The following is a 16306-nucleotide window of genomic DNA, read 5'->3' on the forward strand; positions in this document are numbered from 1 at the left end:
ACCTGTATTATGTATTTTTATTGTTGAAGTTGGGGAAATATTGAAGGAATTAGGAAGGACGTCGGGGAAGTACAGAATACGGAATACACTCTTTGATAGCCGCAACTTCTCCGAATCACCCTCCCTCAGCTCCTTCTGTCTTCCGTCCGACCTTTTCGTTTATACTTTATACATTAAGCCCTTGCCCATGCTCCTGCCACGCCCTATCAATGCCAGTACCCGTCTAGGTCCACAGCCTAGGTAGTAGCTTTCGGACGTAGATGCCAGATAGGTACCTATCGTATCAGCCCTGAACATTTTATCGGAATCTCGAGGCTTCTGTCGCGACCAATGATATCCCCTTAAAAGCTTCGCGCGGGCTTCTAGAAAAGCAATGATAATGGAGAAAGGTACGGTAACCCGACCAATTGTTCCCATTTGCGCTCAACTCCCCTCACCCATTAGCGATTCAGCCGTACCTGGTGTTCCAGCTACGAAAAGCAGAATCTTTATCAGTTACCTGACGTAATTCGAGCTTCTCATCTAGCGATAAGATGTTGAGTTGTGAATGGTCGGCCGTTGGCTCCTTCAGGGGTTATTAACGATGCCAAGAGAATTAGTGCTTCATCCCCAGCTCATTCATGATAGGATGGGATGATTGTAGCTTCTTAAAAGGAGGTCCAAGCTTCTAACTTAAGCTTGTGTGGGGCTTTAATGTCTTAAAGAGTTAAAACACCTCTTCGAACGTAAGAATCATTCTTCGCTCCCTTTGCTACTTACGTGTTTATTACATGGCAAAGGAAGAAACGAAAAGAGTGAAACCGGATCATTTCTAATTGCGCCTTACCAGAATGCTGAGGATGGGCTTTCTAGGATGAGAGGTGTTGGACGACAAGAAGGACATTTCGCTGCAAGGGCTTGGCTTGTGAACAGGAGAGTCGCCCATTGCGTCGAATTCGATGCGATTGCCTTTCGCTATCCAGACCGCTGTCGTACGCGCTATCTTCGCATTATGAAGAGTTCTCTCTACGGAAGTATATGCCTTTTATAAGTATCAGACGGAATATCAATCAGACTCATCACTGGGCGTCATGGAGAAAGACTGCATATGGGCTAACCACGAGTGAGCCGATGGATGACGGCTTGCAACGAGATAGCGATTTCTCCAGACCTTCCCTCTCGCTCAACAAACAGTGTTTGCATATTTGAGTCAATTGAAGAGATTGAAAGGGTTCTAGATCCAGCAGTTGCAATTTGAAAGCTGGCTTACTATACCGCTGCTCCTTGCTTGGCTAATCAAACTTCGACCATTTCTAGTATACCGACTTCCGTATATACGCGCCTCTACGGACGAACACGATGGTCTGTGACACATTATTCAGCGACCCAATCTCGGGGTTTTCCGATAATTCTTTGTGTTCGCTGAATGGTATTGATGTCGAGTTGACCCCGTGCCCTCGGTGTCCTTTGTGCGATTAGCTGGGATTCCCATGAGTATATGAACAATAGTTCTCGGTTCTTGGGAATTCCGTTTAGACTCGACGAATGAAGCCAGCAAGGGTTAGAATTCAAATCTATCTCTATCAAGAGAGAAGTGGCGATGTCTTGATTATTGTAAAAATGCCACACGTCAAGTTTCAGATCTAGGCTACAAGCTACGAGTATCTTGTGATCGATATTTGGATATATATGACCCATTTTAGTAAGGCACCCCGAATCGATTGCCGGTTGCAAGTCTCGTTTATACTTGTCATTGATCGTAAATACGGCGTTAAGAAAGGCAAACCTCATTGGTGGATCTCATAATATGCATGTCATCTATTACCTATAGGTAGGATCATGCCGTTACCCATTGTGGCGTCCTCCACCGAATCGGGAGAGGGTCGAAAAAAAGTTACCTGGTTCAAGGAGACCTCCAACAAAGCATGGCGCCGCGCTAGGCTGGGCGTTGCCTTCCCGGATCCCACGATCCTAGCCTCATGACTGAAGGAGAATACCTCGTGGAGTCTTTCTTGTCGACCACCTGCCACCTTCTATTGAGCTAATAATTTACCGAACATAGCTTCTACGGCCGTTAAACTCTATGATAGATGTTGACTATTGACCTTGATTGGTGCATATAGTATAAACGTACGTAGAAGATTCTACGCCGCGGAAACATGTCTCACTACTCCTTGGTGATCTGATAGATGTTTGAAGCAATACTGTTTCTTGACATCAGGTATAGAGTCAAGTGCCTATCCCGGCAGTTCCAGATTCATACCTAATGCAAGATATCTGCAGATAACCGGAGGCTCAGGAGGGCCCCCCAACATGATATATTTAAAAATTCCCATGGCAAAGACGTGCTTCTCTCCAGCCACGGAAAAATATGATGATGTAGCAGCCCCTGATACCCGCGCCCTTGTCCCTATAATCTCTGATCATATGAGGCTTAAGAGTTCGGGATTTAGCGGTCAACGTTATTCCCCGAGGACGTGTGCGACATTTCCATCCGTTGTTTGACTCGATCTCATTTAACCTTTCCCCCTTCAAATCGACTTATATGCGTACTCTCAGATAAAGATGGTGTGTTGTAGCACCTGTAAGTCAAGAAACCTGACTCGAGGACCCAAAGCGGGAGAGCGCTAAAGATAAGCTCATGGCACGGGTACCGAACAGCGAACCAATGATTTATGATTTAGACCGACTGGATTCCCTAGTAAGGCAGGTAGATATAGCGAACATGCGCGGAAATGGAGTCATGTGTAGTTCGTCCGTCTATTTGTCCGCGAGACTAGCGGACATGTATCCTTAGTGTCGGTAGGTAGAGAACTATCGAACCGGACCGCATCACGGCGCCTAAAAGCCGAACGCGAGACTGGCACGGGGTACCAAGGCTGTATGGCATACCAATCGGACTTCATATCTATTCGGTTAGGTACCGAGCTCACGAGCTTGCATATATTCCGATCTAAGAGTGTATACTACCTAAAGACTTGCATGGCAAGGAAGTCCTAGGCGGTAATGAGTCGTATTGGGAATCCCGGTTCAAGTCCATCTTTACCCCAACGTCAATCCCCCGCGATACCTACCAATACGAGTGCCGAGGGCTTGGTGAGATTTGCTGCTGGATGACATCCCCCCGGCACCCCGGATCCGCCTTGACCGCTCGATGGAGTTCGTCGTGTGGGGAATGAGACGTGGGGTCGCCGTTGTTTTTTTTTTTTTTGTCTGACATGTCCAACACGTCAACAAATTTGACTGCAACTAGGTATCTATGTTTGGATATGTAACTATTAATAAGATCCGGAGGCTATGGGTGCTATTATATCGCTCTGTTTCTGTACCTCACTCTTCTCACCTAGACGAGAAACCTTCGTATTGTTCGTAGTACAGATCCAGATTTCTAACGGACTGATCGAATGGGGTATGTAGGGGTAAGAGGCGCATTATGGTGCGTTAAAAAAGCGACAACTAGCAAGTCGGGGAAGATCTTCAGGGGAAATTACAAGATCAGGCCTCGGCCAGAAAAGCAGCCAAGGCCATAGCCTATCTGCCCATCTCCAAACTTTTCTTTAGAAGGCAAACTTGGAATCCAATCACAGGCATGAACCAAGTATTTTCTTTTCTTTATTTCCCCCCTTTAAAGAAATTATTCCCTGCTGCGTGACTCTATCACGGGTGGACGCGCTAAGGGCCCGAACGGTCTCTGAGGGGGAAGGGGGGGAAGCTGCAATGCTGGACCAGGAACGCAAAGCATTTTTGGAGAAAGCGCGTTGTATGCTACATATGCCGCCAATGCTGCCATACGACCCCGTGATGTTACCTACGTAGGTAGCTACCTAAATTATCGACGCCCCATTCTGCATGCGCCTACCTCCTGAGAAGAAAGGACATCGATACATCCATGAATGCGATAGGACTTTCTTGCCTTGCATATAAGTTGTCCTGGAAAACCCACAGTTTTCTGAAAGTATTCTCTCGGATGTCAGTCCTTCCTGGTCCTTCCATCCGAATGGATGAGAATAAGTAATATATCTCTTAAGTCATTTTGTTTGTGTGTGTGGATCGACGCGTGCAAGCTGCATTCTTTGCTTTTCATATCGCACTACGAAAAATTCCACCCCTTCAAATATCGCGTTTAAAGGAACCGATATTATTATTATATATGAGCTCTTGACTTCTTGATAACTTATTTTGGTTATCACTATTGCTGTCTTATACCTGAACGCCACTCCCCCTTTTGGACTGCTCATGTCATCGCAAGCACTTATAAACCGATGGCTACCTCAATTATAGCGAAGGCGTTCACCGCCTCGCTCTTAATCACCACAGGTCTTGCCTTGCCCCAAGAGACACTCAAATGGAATTCCTTCCGAGAGAGAGATTCTAGCTCTAATCGTAAGATTGCCCGTAGATTTGAATTCACATACAAACTTACACATGATTAGTTATACAGCCAGTATATCAGTCTTTCCCTCTTGGTACAATCAAACCTAGGGGATGGTTCCAAGACCAGCTGACGCTGGAGGCCGATGGGCTTGCGGGCAACTTGTTTGACTTTTACCGCTTTGTTCACGACTCAATGTGGATTGGTGGTTCGTCAGAGTACTCCGTTCTTCATGAATCCTCGCCATATTGGTTCAATAGCATCGTGCCTCTCGCTTTTGGGTTAGATGACCCAAGACTTAAGGCACAAGTCTATTCATATATGGATTATGTCCTTGACCACCAACAGGACGATGGTTGGCTGGGGCCTGAGACGACTCCAGAAACTCGAGGCCTATGGGCGCGTTGCTATTTCCTAGTAGGATTGATGGTATGTCCTACCTGTAGAGTTCCACTATCGGTACTAGATGTCTTAAAACCGTTCGACTAATCCCTGTAGCAATACGCTCAAGCGGACCCTACGCAAACTGACAGAATTGTGGATGCTATGCACCGATACATCCAGATTGCCAACAGTATGCTGAAAGATGGCTTTGCCGGTCTCATTGAGAAAGAGGGCCAAGATTACGATGGAGATGGGTTCGGCGCCATGAGAGCTCACGAGATGCACATTCCATTGCAGTGGCTATATGAGAACCACCCCAGAAATAACTCACAACTTATCTGGGAAACCATGGAGCTCATGATAGAAGGAAGCGTAGCAGCCAATAGCGACTGGAGAACGTACTGGGTAAAGGGGGTATACCCAGAGGTCACGTACACTCCCAGAAGCGAGCCTTTCAAAGATCTTTTTAACCATGGTGTAAACATGGCAGAAGGTATAACTTGAATGATTCAAGATGAAGCGTTCAATCACTGACGGGATCAGGTCTACGATACCCACTTGCGATATACCGGATGACACACGATGAGGCGCTGAAAACGCAGACTAGAACGGCGGTGGACCTGCTATCGCAATATCACAAGTCTTTAGCCGGGACGATTATCGGGGATGAATTCATAACAGACCTCAACCCGATAAGAGGCGCCGAATTATGCACTGCTGCAGAGATGACATTCTCTATGGCCTATATCCATCAGTACCTTGGCGATAACGATTTGGCAGACTGGGCAGAACAGGTGGCATTCAATGCTGTACCCGGTTCTATCTTCCCGGATTGGTGGTCGCATCAATATGTGCAACAAGAGAATCAGGTAAGTTACCATTGCCGAAGTGTCACGACATATATTAACACTGGTTTTATAGCCCTGGTCACGTAATCTAGCAGTAGCTCCTGACATGTGGGTAAATGTTGGATCTCAGGGCAATGTATTTGGATTAGAGCCCAACTACGTCAGTATCAACTATTTCTTGATTTCCTGATTATGGACGCTGACTTCATGATAGCCTTGCTGCACTGTTAATCACGGTCAAGCATATCCGAAGTTTCTAGCGAATTCCTTTACTCAAACTCAAGATGGGGGAATCGCTCATGTCTTGCTTATCCCCGGAAGCATCAGCACTTCTCTGAATAACAACCTAGTGTCCATCCAAGCCGATACCATGTATCCTTTTGGAATGACCTTGAAATATACCATTACATCAGCGACCGATTTCTCGTTCTATGTCCGAATTCCTGGTTGGGCAGACCAATCGAGTACTGTCATAGGACCTGATGGCCAAACTAGCAAGGTTTCGCCATCGGATCAGGGGCTTCAGAAATTCTCGGTTCGCAAAGGTCTCAGCTTTGTTACTGTTAATCTTAATACAGAACCGCGCGTGGTCACGAGAGCCAACAATACGGCCGCCATTTACTACGGCCCACTACTGTACTCTCTCCATATCGATTCTAATGTGTCAGCCATACCACCAGTTGCGTTTAGTGGTGACGCAATTCCAAGCACCAGCACTACTTCTCATACGCACGATCATGTCATCGAGCCTGAAAGTATTTGGAACATCGCGATCGACCCTTCGCAGATTAGGGTGGCACAGGCAGATGTGTCAACCCTAGCAAATCCCATCTGGGACCTTAATGCACCACCACTCGAGCTTCGCGTAGCAGCCGTCGAGATCGACTGGCCTTTGGAGTATGACACGGCAGCAGATCCGCCTCTTGAGCCGAAGATTACCGGGAAGCCTTTTAGCGCACGCTTTGTACCTTTTGGAAGCGCTAAGATACATATGGCGCATCTACCTGTTGTTCAGATGGCGAAGGTAGACCTGTCGGATTGATAGAATCATCGTGTACATTGACGAATGGACGGATATAACGCATAGATGATTATAGAGCATACGAACCTTAGAGTACTGTTCTTGTAATCACTAAGATAAAGCATAATTCAAACCTTTCTTCTTCAACCGCTGATTATCTGCGTTAGATACTATGGGAACGAGCTTCGTTTTAGCATTTAAGCTTATGCGCAACGTCCTGGGGTAGTTTAACTTTTAAAAGGGGTAGAGTCTTGGCCATAGCAAAAATAGGGGTCCTGGTTTCTATCCACTACGCTCCGATATCGAAAAGGGGATCAAGCGTACATAATACATCAGATGACAGCAAAGTTAATTGCAAACGGAATGGATTGAATGACTAATGAAAATACTAAATCAACTACCTAGGTACATCCCCCCTTCCCCTATCCAACCCTACAACTCCGACAAGATAAACCACTCAACGGACACCAGCCAGGTAACCTTATCAAGAATCAATAATCAATAGGTAATCAATAATTAAGAATTAAGAATGTCAGAATGTCAGAATATCAGAATATCAGAATATCAGACAACTATAGCCGCCTACTCCCGGTCTGCCTCCGCCTCCCCAGCAACATCACCCTCAGCACCCTGGCCCTCCTCGCCCGCAACCGCGAACTCCTTGACGCCGTCCATGATGTTGTGGCGGGTGTACCGCTTCTTCCAGTGCTTGATCTGGATGTCGCCGCCCTCGTCGTAGGCGCAGTAGGTGTCGAGCTCGCGCATGGCCTCGACCAGCTCGCCGACGCACGTCGGGTTCACGCCGCCCCAGCTGCACGTCGCCACCACGACGCCGCCCCACATCAGCGCCTTGCACGCGTGTTTCGGCACCACCCCCGCGTCCGGCCCGTTCTCGATCCAGTCCAGGTACTTGGCGAACGCCCGCAGGTAGTCCGTCCGGTCGATCGCGCGCTCCCGGCAGAACGTCTTGCGCGTTGGGAATTGCGGCGCGCATTGCGTCGTGAAGTTGCCGCCGTGCTGGGAGGAGGCCCCGGAGGAGGTGTCCTTGGCGCCGCCGCTGTGGAGCGAGGTCATGAGGGCGCTGTGCTGGGCTTCTGCGGAGGCGATGACCGAGAGGTGGTCTGGGGCTGCGGCGCTGACGTTGAAGGAGTCGAGGGTGGCGCGCGAGATGTCCATGTTGTCGTATTGGTCGAGGGGGACGGTGTACACTGAGGGGAGAAGATAGGTTAGCGCCGTTTAGAAAAGCAGAGGGAGAATAGAGAACAAAGGTAGGCTTTTTTCCGTAGGATATGTTTGATAGAGGACAAGGGGCAGCTGAGCTGTTGACTTACTGCCGTTGCCAAGACCCTTGAAGTTAACGGGTTTGATGATGGCGCCATGAGCAATGCCAGCAAGGCAAAGAAGAGCGTTTACGGACTTCATGTTGAATGTTACTGAAGTAATAGCGCAAAGGTTATTGATGCTTGTTCATGAGGGAAAAAGTTTTGGGAGTTAGGTGAGATCTCACGAAAAGAGGAGAGTTGGACGCCTATTTGTATCCGTAGTGGCAGGCCTGGATATCCAACTATCGCAGTGTCTAGGTATGTGACCACCTCATTGCTGTGGATGAGTAAGACCTAATGGTATGCTCAGGTAACGCTTCTTCATTTCATGGAGATGGTCAAAGGTCCAGTGTGTTCAGATACTGGTGTAGGTAGTCTAAGCGACAACGTGACGCTTTGTGTTCAGTCTATAAGTTGAAACTTGGACGTTTATTCAAGGCTTAATACTATGGACCTTTACTCCTTATCTGCCTATGCGTTAAATTTAAGCTAGGTAAGCATAAATTTGTACTTTGTCGAAAAAGAGACCCTAACTACACCTGACTCCTGCCCCTTCGCTATTTTCCTCAAGAGAGATGGCATCGGCTCAGACCACTTTGGTCTTATGAGAAGGAATTACCTTTTGCCTATCTGATAGACGGATAGGAGGGTCCAGGAATGAAAGGCCAATGTGAGCCACTGACCGAGAAGAGACCACCCATTCCCCAGGCATAATCATCTTCCTCCTCCTCCTCCTCATCTTCCTCATTCTCATCATCAGCAACATAACCATCAGAAGAAAAAGAGAAAAGGTGGGAGGAATCATCAGCACCGTCATCCTCCATCTCCCATTTCGGCCTATCCTACATAAAAGTCGACTCAGCCTCCCACCGAGACCGGAGATAGTTCTCCATCTTGATCTGCCCATCCCTGAGACGTGAATGATCAACGACTACCCCCTCCCCGTTGCTGCTGAAGCGAATAATGTAATTAGGGTTCTGCTGTCTACGAGCCCATGTCTCCTCAGCTATCTCCATTTCGGCCATAGCGTAGCTATTTTGTTCTCTCGCTTCAAGGCTCATAGAATCCCCTGGACAATCCGCAACCTCCAGGAGCGCCAAATCCTCGTCGCCGCTTATAACACCCCACCGTCTGAGCTCCGTTAAAATGAGGCGGTGAAGCATTAGGAAGATAGGCCCGTGGTGGTCGACGCCTACCGTGTTCAGCGCGTTCTTGTCGCAGCTCAAGCAATCGCATCCGTAGATCATGAGGTACGCGTGCACCATCTCGTGCAAGAGGATGCCTATAACAAAACCAAGCTGATATAAGCTAGAGTAGGACCCGATATTCATATCGATCTGAATATACGCGGGATCGCGCTCCGTACAAGCGTACGTCATTCCCGTGGTCGTGTCAACGAGACCTTTTAGGGGCCTTCCTACAATTTGAAGACCGCTCTTGATATGGACGTCTTCCCACAGCAGTCCGAAGAAGAAAAAAACATCAATGTACTCGAAAAATCGCAGGACATCGTCTTGGAAGCTTTTCAGTGGTCCCGCAGTCCTTACCTTGATCCCGTAGGCCGCCTTCCGCTCCTTAAAATGGTCCACAAATGCTTTGCGTGCTTCAAGCTGTCGCTCGCTTAGTTCGACGTCCGACCGGTCGTGGAAGGCGGCGACGGTGTAGTTAAGTAGAGCGCGGGGTTCGTACGCGTTCTTGTACAGGACCGGGTTCTGGTAGTCTCCGAAAGGGGCGTATTCGGGAGCCCGGCAGTGTTTGATATTCCTACCGTTAATATCTTTTTCAGGTTCGGACGGTCGTTCTGTTGTTCTGGAAGAAGCCATGGTTTCCATAATCTTTGGGATAATGAGATAGGTACAGATTCGAATGAGTCAGTTTGGAAACAAATCTAGTTAGTTTCTTTGGTTTTTGGAGACCGATATGTTGATCTGGGTGGGACTTACAGGCTGCTATTTATACTCGATTTCCGAGAAGACATTTACATGACTTCCATACACATAGAATTGACTATGGTATAGCTAGGTGCTTCGGATAACTTCTAACATGGAAGACAATTGATGTCTTAGGCTCTCTTTCGAACACCTGGATTGTGTAACAGCTTAGAATCGGCGACAATGTTCTTATATCACCGCAATCGAGATTTTTTTCATGCGGCATCCTAAGGTAGCGCATATTTAGTTATCTGGAGAATAGTGTAGACCAAGAGACGTTGTTTATTTACCAAAGTGCATGCGATAGTTCATGCTTTCTAAGTGTCCGAGGAATAGGAGGCCATACTAAGTATCAACACGTTCGAAATCTGCCTCGGCCCCTACATGGTAAACTTGTCATTACTATATGGATAGGCTAAACTCATCATAATTAACTAAAATGTAAATTCTTTTACTATGAAAACACTGCAGGTGGAACTGTCCCTTCACTAGGTAGTTGCCACGATATATAACCTGTAGCCTCCTGAGCGCCTAATGCTAAAACCCATGCTGTAAGACTTATGTGGGCGTTCCTTCTCGGCTATTCCTGGTTTCTCTCTTGCTCAAAAAACTCCTCCGTAAAGCGTTATTCCCACCTCTTGGACTCGGGCTTTCGTTGGTTTCGAATGTACTCTTCAAAACCACCGTTCCGCCGCCGACCTTGATCTCCTTTTCACCACCGCCGCTCTCGTCTACGAAATATAGCGCTTCGCCTAAATCGTCATCACTACCGAAAGTGTGGTGACCTTTGACTTCGACACGGAATTGCGTATCAGGGGTGCATGTATGCTTGAAACTTTCGTCGAATCGTACCACGTCAGGAGACTCATGGTGTTTCGTCTTGCCAATAGTTCGTTCTTTGGGCGTGAGTTGTTTGATTAGGACGTAGATATCTGATGACGAAGGATATCCCTCCGCAGAAACTACGGTGAAAGTGGCTGTTCCAGCGCCAGCAGCGCCTGGGGCTAAGCTGTGAATAGAGACTCCACCTAAACTTGGGTTGCGTGCGTGCGACTTGCCGTTGGCCGTGGGCGTCACAGGCCGAGCAGCTGCTGATTCGCCATCTACACTTAAACCTGTCGTTCGTCTAAGCCCGGGACCTGGTGCGGCAGCATCAGGACTATTTGTCACGATGGTGGGGATCTCGGAGTTGCTGGATGTTAGAGTTAGGCCATTGCCTTCATCGTCCTTCTTGCCTCGAAAGCCTCGCTTGATAAAGCTAGCGCCTTTTCCAACTCCGTGGCCAACGACGCCAGCTACCGCGACACCACCCTTGACCGGAGCACCGACGACACCAGTTACGATCCGACCAGGGCCGCCAAACGTCCCTGAGAAGGTGCTGGTACCTAGTCGAGAGCGTGTAACATAGTCGGGTCTAAAGAGGAGCCGCAATCTGACGGAGCCGGACTTTCCATCCAGAAGCAACTTGAGCTCCTTTGCCTTAAATGGGTCAAGCTGTTCCAAATTGATGTCCGCTCCACCCAGAAAATCAGGCTTATCCGCAAAATCATAGTCGTAGACCTTGCAGTTGAACTTGGCAGCGGTTCTTGACGGTATGGGGATCTCGAAGTACTCATTCCACACAGGATTAAGCGTTTTCTTTTGTGTCTTGGTCTTGAATACATCCTGTCCGTTGAGCTCGAACTTGCAGTATGGGTCACTTTTGCCGTTCGAGTCTGCAGGAGGTAGATCTGCTGCATCTAGCACGTCGACGCGAAGGTTACCCATGTTATTGATGCTCTCGCTGGGATCGAGTTGCATCTTGACAGGAATGTATTTCAAGCTGACCTTCACCGTGGCAGTTCTGTTTTCCTCGTCCTTTAGCTTGAGAACGGTAGGGTTATTCTGTGATTGTTAGCAGCGTGAAAGAATAGTCGGTTTGCATAGAAACTTACCAGGCATTGCTTTAGAGTATCCAGCGTGTTACCCGTCAATCGAGCTACGGTATGATCTTCATCACGCTCTTCACCTGGCTTCTCCCGCTTCTCTCTCACCTTGAGTGTCAGCCGCGAGAAGTCCAATTCACGGATAAAGCAATCGCCGATCTCATCGAACTTAAAGCTCCTACCCTTCGCTGTGCCCGAGATATAGGACGGGTATAGCATGTCGTCGACGTATATCTCAAGATGCGTTCCGCTTTTAGGCATTTCGGCCTCCATCAGCTTGAATATCAAGAACCCACATTCATACTTGAGTAATTCCTCGGGGGAGAGGTGCACCTTGGGGCGCTCGCGGTGAGCTTCACGAGATCTTCGTCCAGATGAGGTCGACCTAGGAGAGACTGGCGACTTGGGGATAGTGGGCGAAGTTGGTGAGATTGGTACGCTGCCATTTTCCTTCCTCTCTAGTGTAGGAATCTTTCCTGCTTCCGCTGATCGAGGAACATCGAGCGACTTCTTCGGTGGCTCAGAGCTTGCTTCTTTATCCTTTGTCTCTTCTTCTTCTTCCTCCTCTTCAGGGTCTGCGACGTTTAGGCATGGGTAGAATGCAACGGTGTATGTGAGTGTTCCCTTTGCGATACCTTTCCCGTGTAAGCGGAGGCCGCCCTCATGTACCTTCTTCGCATCATGAACGAGGTATTCACCGGTCTCCTCATCTTCAGCGATGTAGTCACCAGCAAAGACCTCGACCAAACCCAAGCTACGATCCTTGCCCATCTTCTCGGCGTCCATAACCTCAAGAGTTAGACGGTCTCTAGAGGAATGCATCGGGACGTAAATAACTTCGTCCCACTCGGGGCTAAGCGTGTTGCGGTGCGTTACAGTCCGACCCTTTTCAATACCAGAGAGTAGCACGCGAACGTAGGGATCCGATTTACCCATAGTTTCGAAATTCCGAAGATCGTGCGCACTCTTGAAGTGGAGACGCATAACACCAATAGGGGTTTGGTAACCTCCAGTTCCTGCTAACACGCCGGAGAGTGCAACAGGTTTCCATTGAGCAGTCAGCTTTGCTCTTCCAGTCCTGACTCCTGATAAATTGTACCACTCGTGACCTTTCTCCATCATCTCAAGCATATCATCAAGCTTGATCTGGTGAGTGCCGATAAGTTGATCTCCTGCGATTTCGCGGTCATCTTTGATAGCAAGACCCAATTTGGCGTTCTTCCGATCAGTGATAAGAATTTCCTTAGAGCCGTTGTCCCAGATCGGGTTGTTGGTGCGCTTGAGCCTTTTGGTCTGGTGAACTTCCTTTCCGTTAAGCAATAGCACGGCGTATGGGTTCAGTAGGCCAACTAAGCTCTTGGTGCCATCGAGATCCTTTGCTTGCTCAATAGTGTATCGCAGGATACCGGTATTAGTCTCTGGAGGTGGTTCTACTTTGCCTTCGTGTTCTGTAGCCTCTAGGACGGGGAAGAAGCGAATATCAGCATTGACCACACCTCGAGCTTTACCGTGCGCAACGACTTCTAGACGCTCGTTCTCGTACACGCCAAGCTCTTCAATCCGTTCGAGCGGGAAGGACCCAACACCGAGCTCCTTGTCCTTGCGGAAATCATTGTAGTCGTACACGATAAGGTCAAGCGAGTCGTTAAACGACGTAACAATGACATAGTGCGTCTCGCCCCATCTGGGATTCGGAGTGTCCTTGACAACCTTGGTCTGAGCAAGAGGCGCCCTCTTGTTGAAGGTGACCACGGCATACGGATCGGGATTGCCGGCGAAGTTATCAGGGTTCTTGAGGCCTTGAGCTCCGTGGATCGTAATCGCGATCACTCCGATCGCTTGGTCAACAGGAGAACCTGCAAGTAACTTCGCAACCTCAATAGGGAAGACATTCGGAGCATACATCATAGGGGCTAAGTTGCCGTGGATCTGTTCTTGAATGAAACGTTCCAAACCAGGAATGAAATTGATGTCGAAACCGAAAGTTTCGCCACCGAGGGGCTTACAGACATAGTCAATTTCCGGGCGTTCGAGAAAGCACATTTCAACTTTCTCAATATGCGGGAAAGGGAATTGAAGCTTGATCTTTAGGCGCATAATACCGGAGAAGGACATCTTCTCAACGATAACATCCAGACCCTTGCTGATCATGGCTTTGCCAATGCGGATTTCGAGAACGACCTTAGGGTCGATCTTGTTTTGGATCTGGCGAGCCGTCATATCTTCCTTATCATTGGGTGTGAAACTGAATTTCCAATCCATAATAATAGTGTCATCTTCTGCCTTGGGGTAAGTCTTGACATGATCCATCCTAGGAGGCTTGGATCCTAAAGTGAAGGTCTTTAGTCGCAGACTATCAAGAAACGAAGGAGTCGCCGAGCTCAAAACCTGATCGACGGAGTTGATGACGGTTTGGGCGAGGACGGGTTGATAGATGGGCCAGAACTTCACTAAGAACGAGTTAATCCATTCAACAGATTCGTGATCATTCTCCAACTTCTTCAGCGCCATCTCCCTTGTAATGTCGTCGCGGAAGTTCCTTCGAACGCGTCTGATCGAAGTACGGTAGTAAGTAGAGCAAGTGCCCATAATAATAATGACCCAGCCTAGACCACCCCCAAGAACGGCGACAAGCCATGAAGAGAGGCAAGCAAAAATGATGATCGCAGCATTGTGATACCATTCTGCAAAACATGTTAGTATTAGCGATTTCTATTCGGGAGCATATCGAATCAAGTAAACCAACCTCCAAAGTACTGGTCAGGAACAGTTCCCTCTAACCAGGTGGTATGATCCAACAGGCTGTCGCCCTCCATGACGCTGTCGACAGGCCAGCCGAACCGCTGGGTCCACCCGACCATCGCAGCCAGGTCTTCTTCCTCTTTAGCTGTGCTCTCATCTGCAATCGATCGCCCATCCTGGTCTTTGGCATGTACAATAGCGCCAGCCTTTGAAGGAGAGGGAAGTGCATAATCAGCTTTTGCGCCGTCGTCGACGTCGGTGGCAATAGCTACACCTCGCGGCTTTCGTAAATGGCGGATATCGTTAGGTACAGCCTGGTGACGGGGTTCAATCAGTACATGCATCAACACAGACCAACGTCGAATAAGGGACATACAGCTTTAGCCTGGGCTCTCTTTTCCTCTGGGCTGGCATCCGGGTCGAATGTGAAAGCGGCGACGCCTGCATTTTTGCTCTCCTCAACTAATCTTTTCTGAGCGTCGTTAGACGTAACAGCAGATTCGGGATCCTGAGCGGCTTCAATGGCTCCTTGCTGCTTGAGCTCGTTCGCTTCACGTTCGGTCGACGCCATGGTGAATCCTCGAGGGGATACCAGTACTGCTGAAGCAGCTCAAATGCGCGAGAGGGGTAGGTGGTTGGTCGTTGTGATGCGCGGCATACGTTGTTTCGTTCGTCGTGCGTACTTCGCGTGGAGGGGCGACAGAGTTTGACAAAGAAATTGTCTTGGATTAAAAGGAGTGACACAGAAAACCGGTTGGTAACTAGCTACCTAGGTCAAGTATTAAGCTGTATCGGATGGGATAGCTGGGTAGCTAAATGATACTAGTGACTCTAGGTGCCTTTTAGCTACTTAGGAATATGTAAGGAGACGTAAAGGCGGGCGGGTAAGCTATCGATAGTTCGTAAGGCTACTCTGTTGCTTCCAATTGCAGAGAAATAAAAGGGGAGAAATTATAACACAAGTGACGAGAATGGGAGAAGGGGGAGAAGATACAGAGACAGATACAGAGAGGGAATAGAGAAGAGGGAGGAAAAAGAACAAGGAAAAGGCAAGTCCTGTAAGGTCAAGGAGTTGACGTTGGCGATGGTTACGAAAGTAAGCTTAAGAGGATTGAATTGGGAAAGACACGCAGCGCCTTGTTTCTCAAAGTTTAAAGTGGTACCTCAGTATTGACGCATCATACCTCAGCAGCTTGGGTACTTTCTTGGCCTAATAGGTACAAGCTCGGTTACCTCCTAAGTGGTCCAAGATGTTCCCAGATTCGTGGCCCCATGTGGGCTATGAATGATGTAATTGTGCTAGGGATCTTATCGTATAAGTATTCGTTAGTTTGAGAGCTTGAGCCAATAGTATAATTTTTTGTCAGGCAATCGCTGCACAAATCCTGTCATGGATTGTTTTCTCTCTCCACAATCTAGAGCTGCGATTACCCTGCTATAAATGTACACATATTGCGTACATCTACATGGAAGGTAAGTGCTATTCAGATGTCAAAAGTTTAGGTTTAGGTTAATAACTGATGATTCAACCTTGATTTTGAGTAACGGACTAACGGTCCAACTGTCCAACAGTTCAACGGGTGCTCAGAACTTTCAAACATCATATATATTTCTAACTTTCTTCATCACCACACACTCAGAGAGTCCAGAGCCGTGGTGTACGATCAGACCAAGCTTGGCCTAAAACGCAACACAGCCTAGCTGTCTTAGCACCTAAGAAATTAGCTCCCTAAACGGCAATGGACAAATGTTCTCAGCTGGTATAGTCGCGAGCTGGAGGCG

The 16306-nt window shown here is 48.2% G+C and overlaps 4 protein-coding genes across 4 annotated transcripts; 1 reads left to right on the plus strand and 3 right to left on the minus strand.

The window, feature by feature from the left end:
• Positions 1–3930: 3930 nt before the first annotated feature.
• F4807DRAFT_409247 (uncharacterized protein) lies at positions 3931–6980 on the plus strand. The gene is made up of 6 exons (XM_047996519.1): positions 3931–4362; positions 4413–4780; positions 4850–5228; positions 5279–5604; positions 5657–5743; positions 5798–6980. The coding sequence occupies exons 1-6, from the start codon at positions 4242–4244 to the stop codon at positions 6623–6625; spliced, it is 2109 nt and encodes a 702-aa protein (XP_047858337.1). The 5' UTR covers positions 3931–4241; the 3' UTR covers positions 6626–6980.
• Positions 6981–7186: 206 nt separating this feature from the next.
• Positions 7187–8026, minus strand: F4807DRAFT_456367 (uncharacterized protein; the record flags this gene model as incomplete). Its single annotated transcript, XM_048000867.1, has 2 exons — positions 7187–7812; positions 7936–8026. The coding sequence occupies 2 exons, from the start codon at positions 8024–8026 to the stop codon at positions 7187–7189; spliced, it is 717 nt and encodes a 238-aa protein (XP_047858338.1).
• A 322-nt stretch (positions 8027–8348) lies between these two features.
• On the minus strand, positions 8349–10231 carry F4807DRAFT_409252 (uncharacterized protein). Its single transcript, XM_047996520.1, has 2 exons — positions 10148–10231; positions 8349–10084 (listed from the first exon to the last, which is right to left on the minus strand). Exon 2 carries the CDS (start codon positions 9756–9758, stop codon positions 8769–8771), a length of 990 nt encoding a protein of 329 aa, XP_047858339.1. The 5' UTR covers positions 9759–10084; positions 10148–10231; the 3' UTR covers positions 8349–8768.
• Positions 10232–10238: 7 nt separating this feature from the next.
• Positions 10239–15664, minus strand: F4807DRAFT_409253 (tricalbin). The gene is made up of 4 exons (XM_047996521.1): positions 14901–15664; positions 14529–14838; positions 11792–14466; positions 10239–11741 (listed from the first exon to the last, which is right to left on the minus strand). Exons 1-4 carry the CDS (start codon positions 15093–15095, stop codon positions 10416–10418), a joined length of 4506 nt encoding a protein of 1501 aa, XP_047858340.1. The 5' UTR covers positions 15096–15664; the 3' UTR covers positions 10239–10415.
• Positions 15665–16306: the final 642 nt, after the last annotated feature.

This window comes from Annulohypoxylon truncatum (genome assembly GCF_022578515.1).
Source record: "Annulohypoxylon truncatum strain CBS 140777 unplaced genomic scaffold F4807scaffold_3, whole genome shotgun sequence".
NCBI lineage: Eukaryota > Fungi > Ascomycota > Sordariomycetes > Xylariales > Hypoxylaceae > Annulohypoxylon > Annulohypoxylon truncatum.

Excerpts from the sequence above, each read along its gene's own strand:
- F4807DRAFT_409247 (XM_047996519.1), top strand. The coding sequence starts at position 4,242 with ATGGCTACCTCAATTATAGCGAAGGCGTTCACCGCCTCGCTCTTAATC. Across the intron at positions 4,781-4,849 it reads ATTTCCTAGTAGGATTGATG|CAATACGCTCAAGCGGACCC; the intron begins GTATGTCCTACC and ends TAATCCCTGTAG. Across the intron at positions 5,744-5,797 it reads TTGGATTAGAGCCCAACTAC|CCTTGCTGCACTGTTAATCA; the intron begins GTCAGTATCAAC and ends ACTTCATGATAG.
- F4807DRAFT_409252 (XM_047996520.1), bottom strand. The coding sequence starts at position 9,758 with ATGGAAACCATGGCTTCTTCCAGAACAACAGAACGACCGTCCGAACCT.
- F4807DRAFT_409253 (XM_047996521.1), bottom strand. The coding sequence starts at position 15,095 with ATGGCGTCGACCGAACGTGAAGCGAACGAGCTCAAGCAGCAAGGAGCC. Across the intron at positions 14,839-14,900 it reads AGAGAGCCCAGGCTAAAGCT|GCTGTACCTAACGATATCCG; the intron begins GTATGTCCCTTA and ends CCCCGTCACCAG. Across the intron at positions 14,467-14,528 it reads TCCTGACCAGTACTTTGGAG|AATGGTATCACAATGCTGCG; the intron begins GTTGGTTTACTT and ends CATGTTTTGCAG.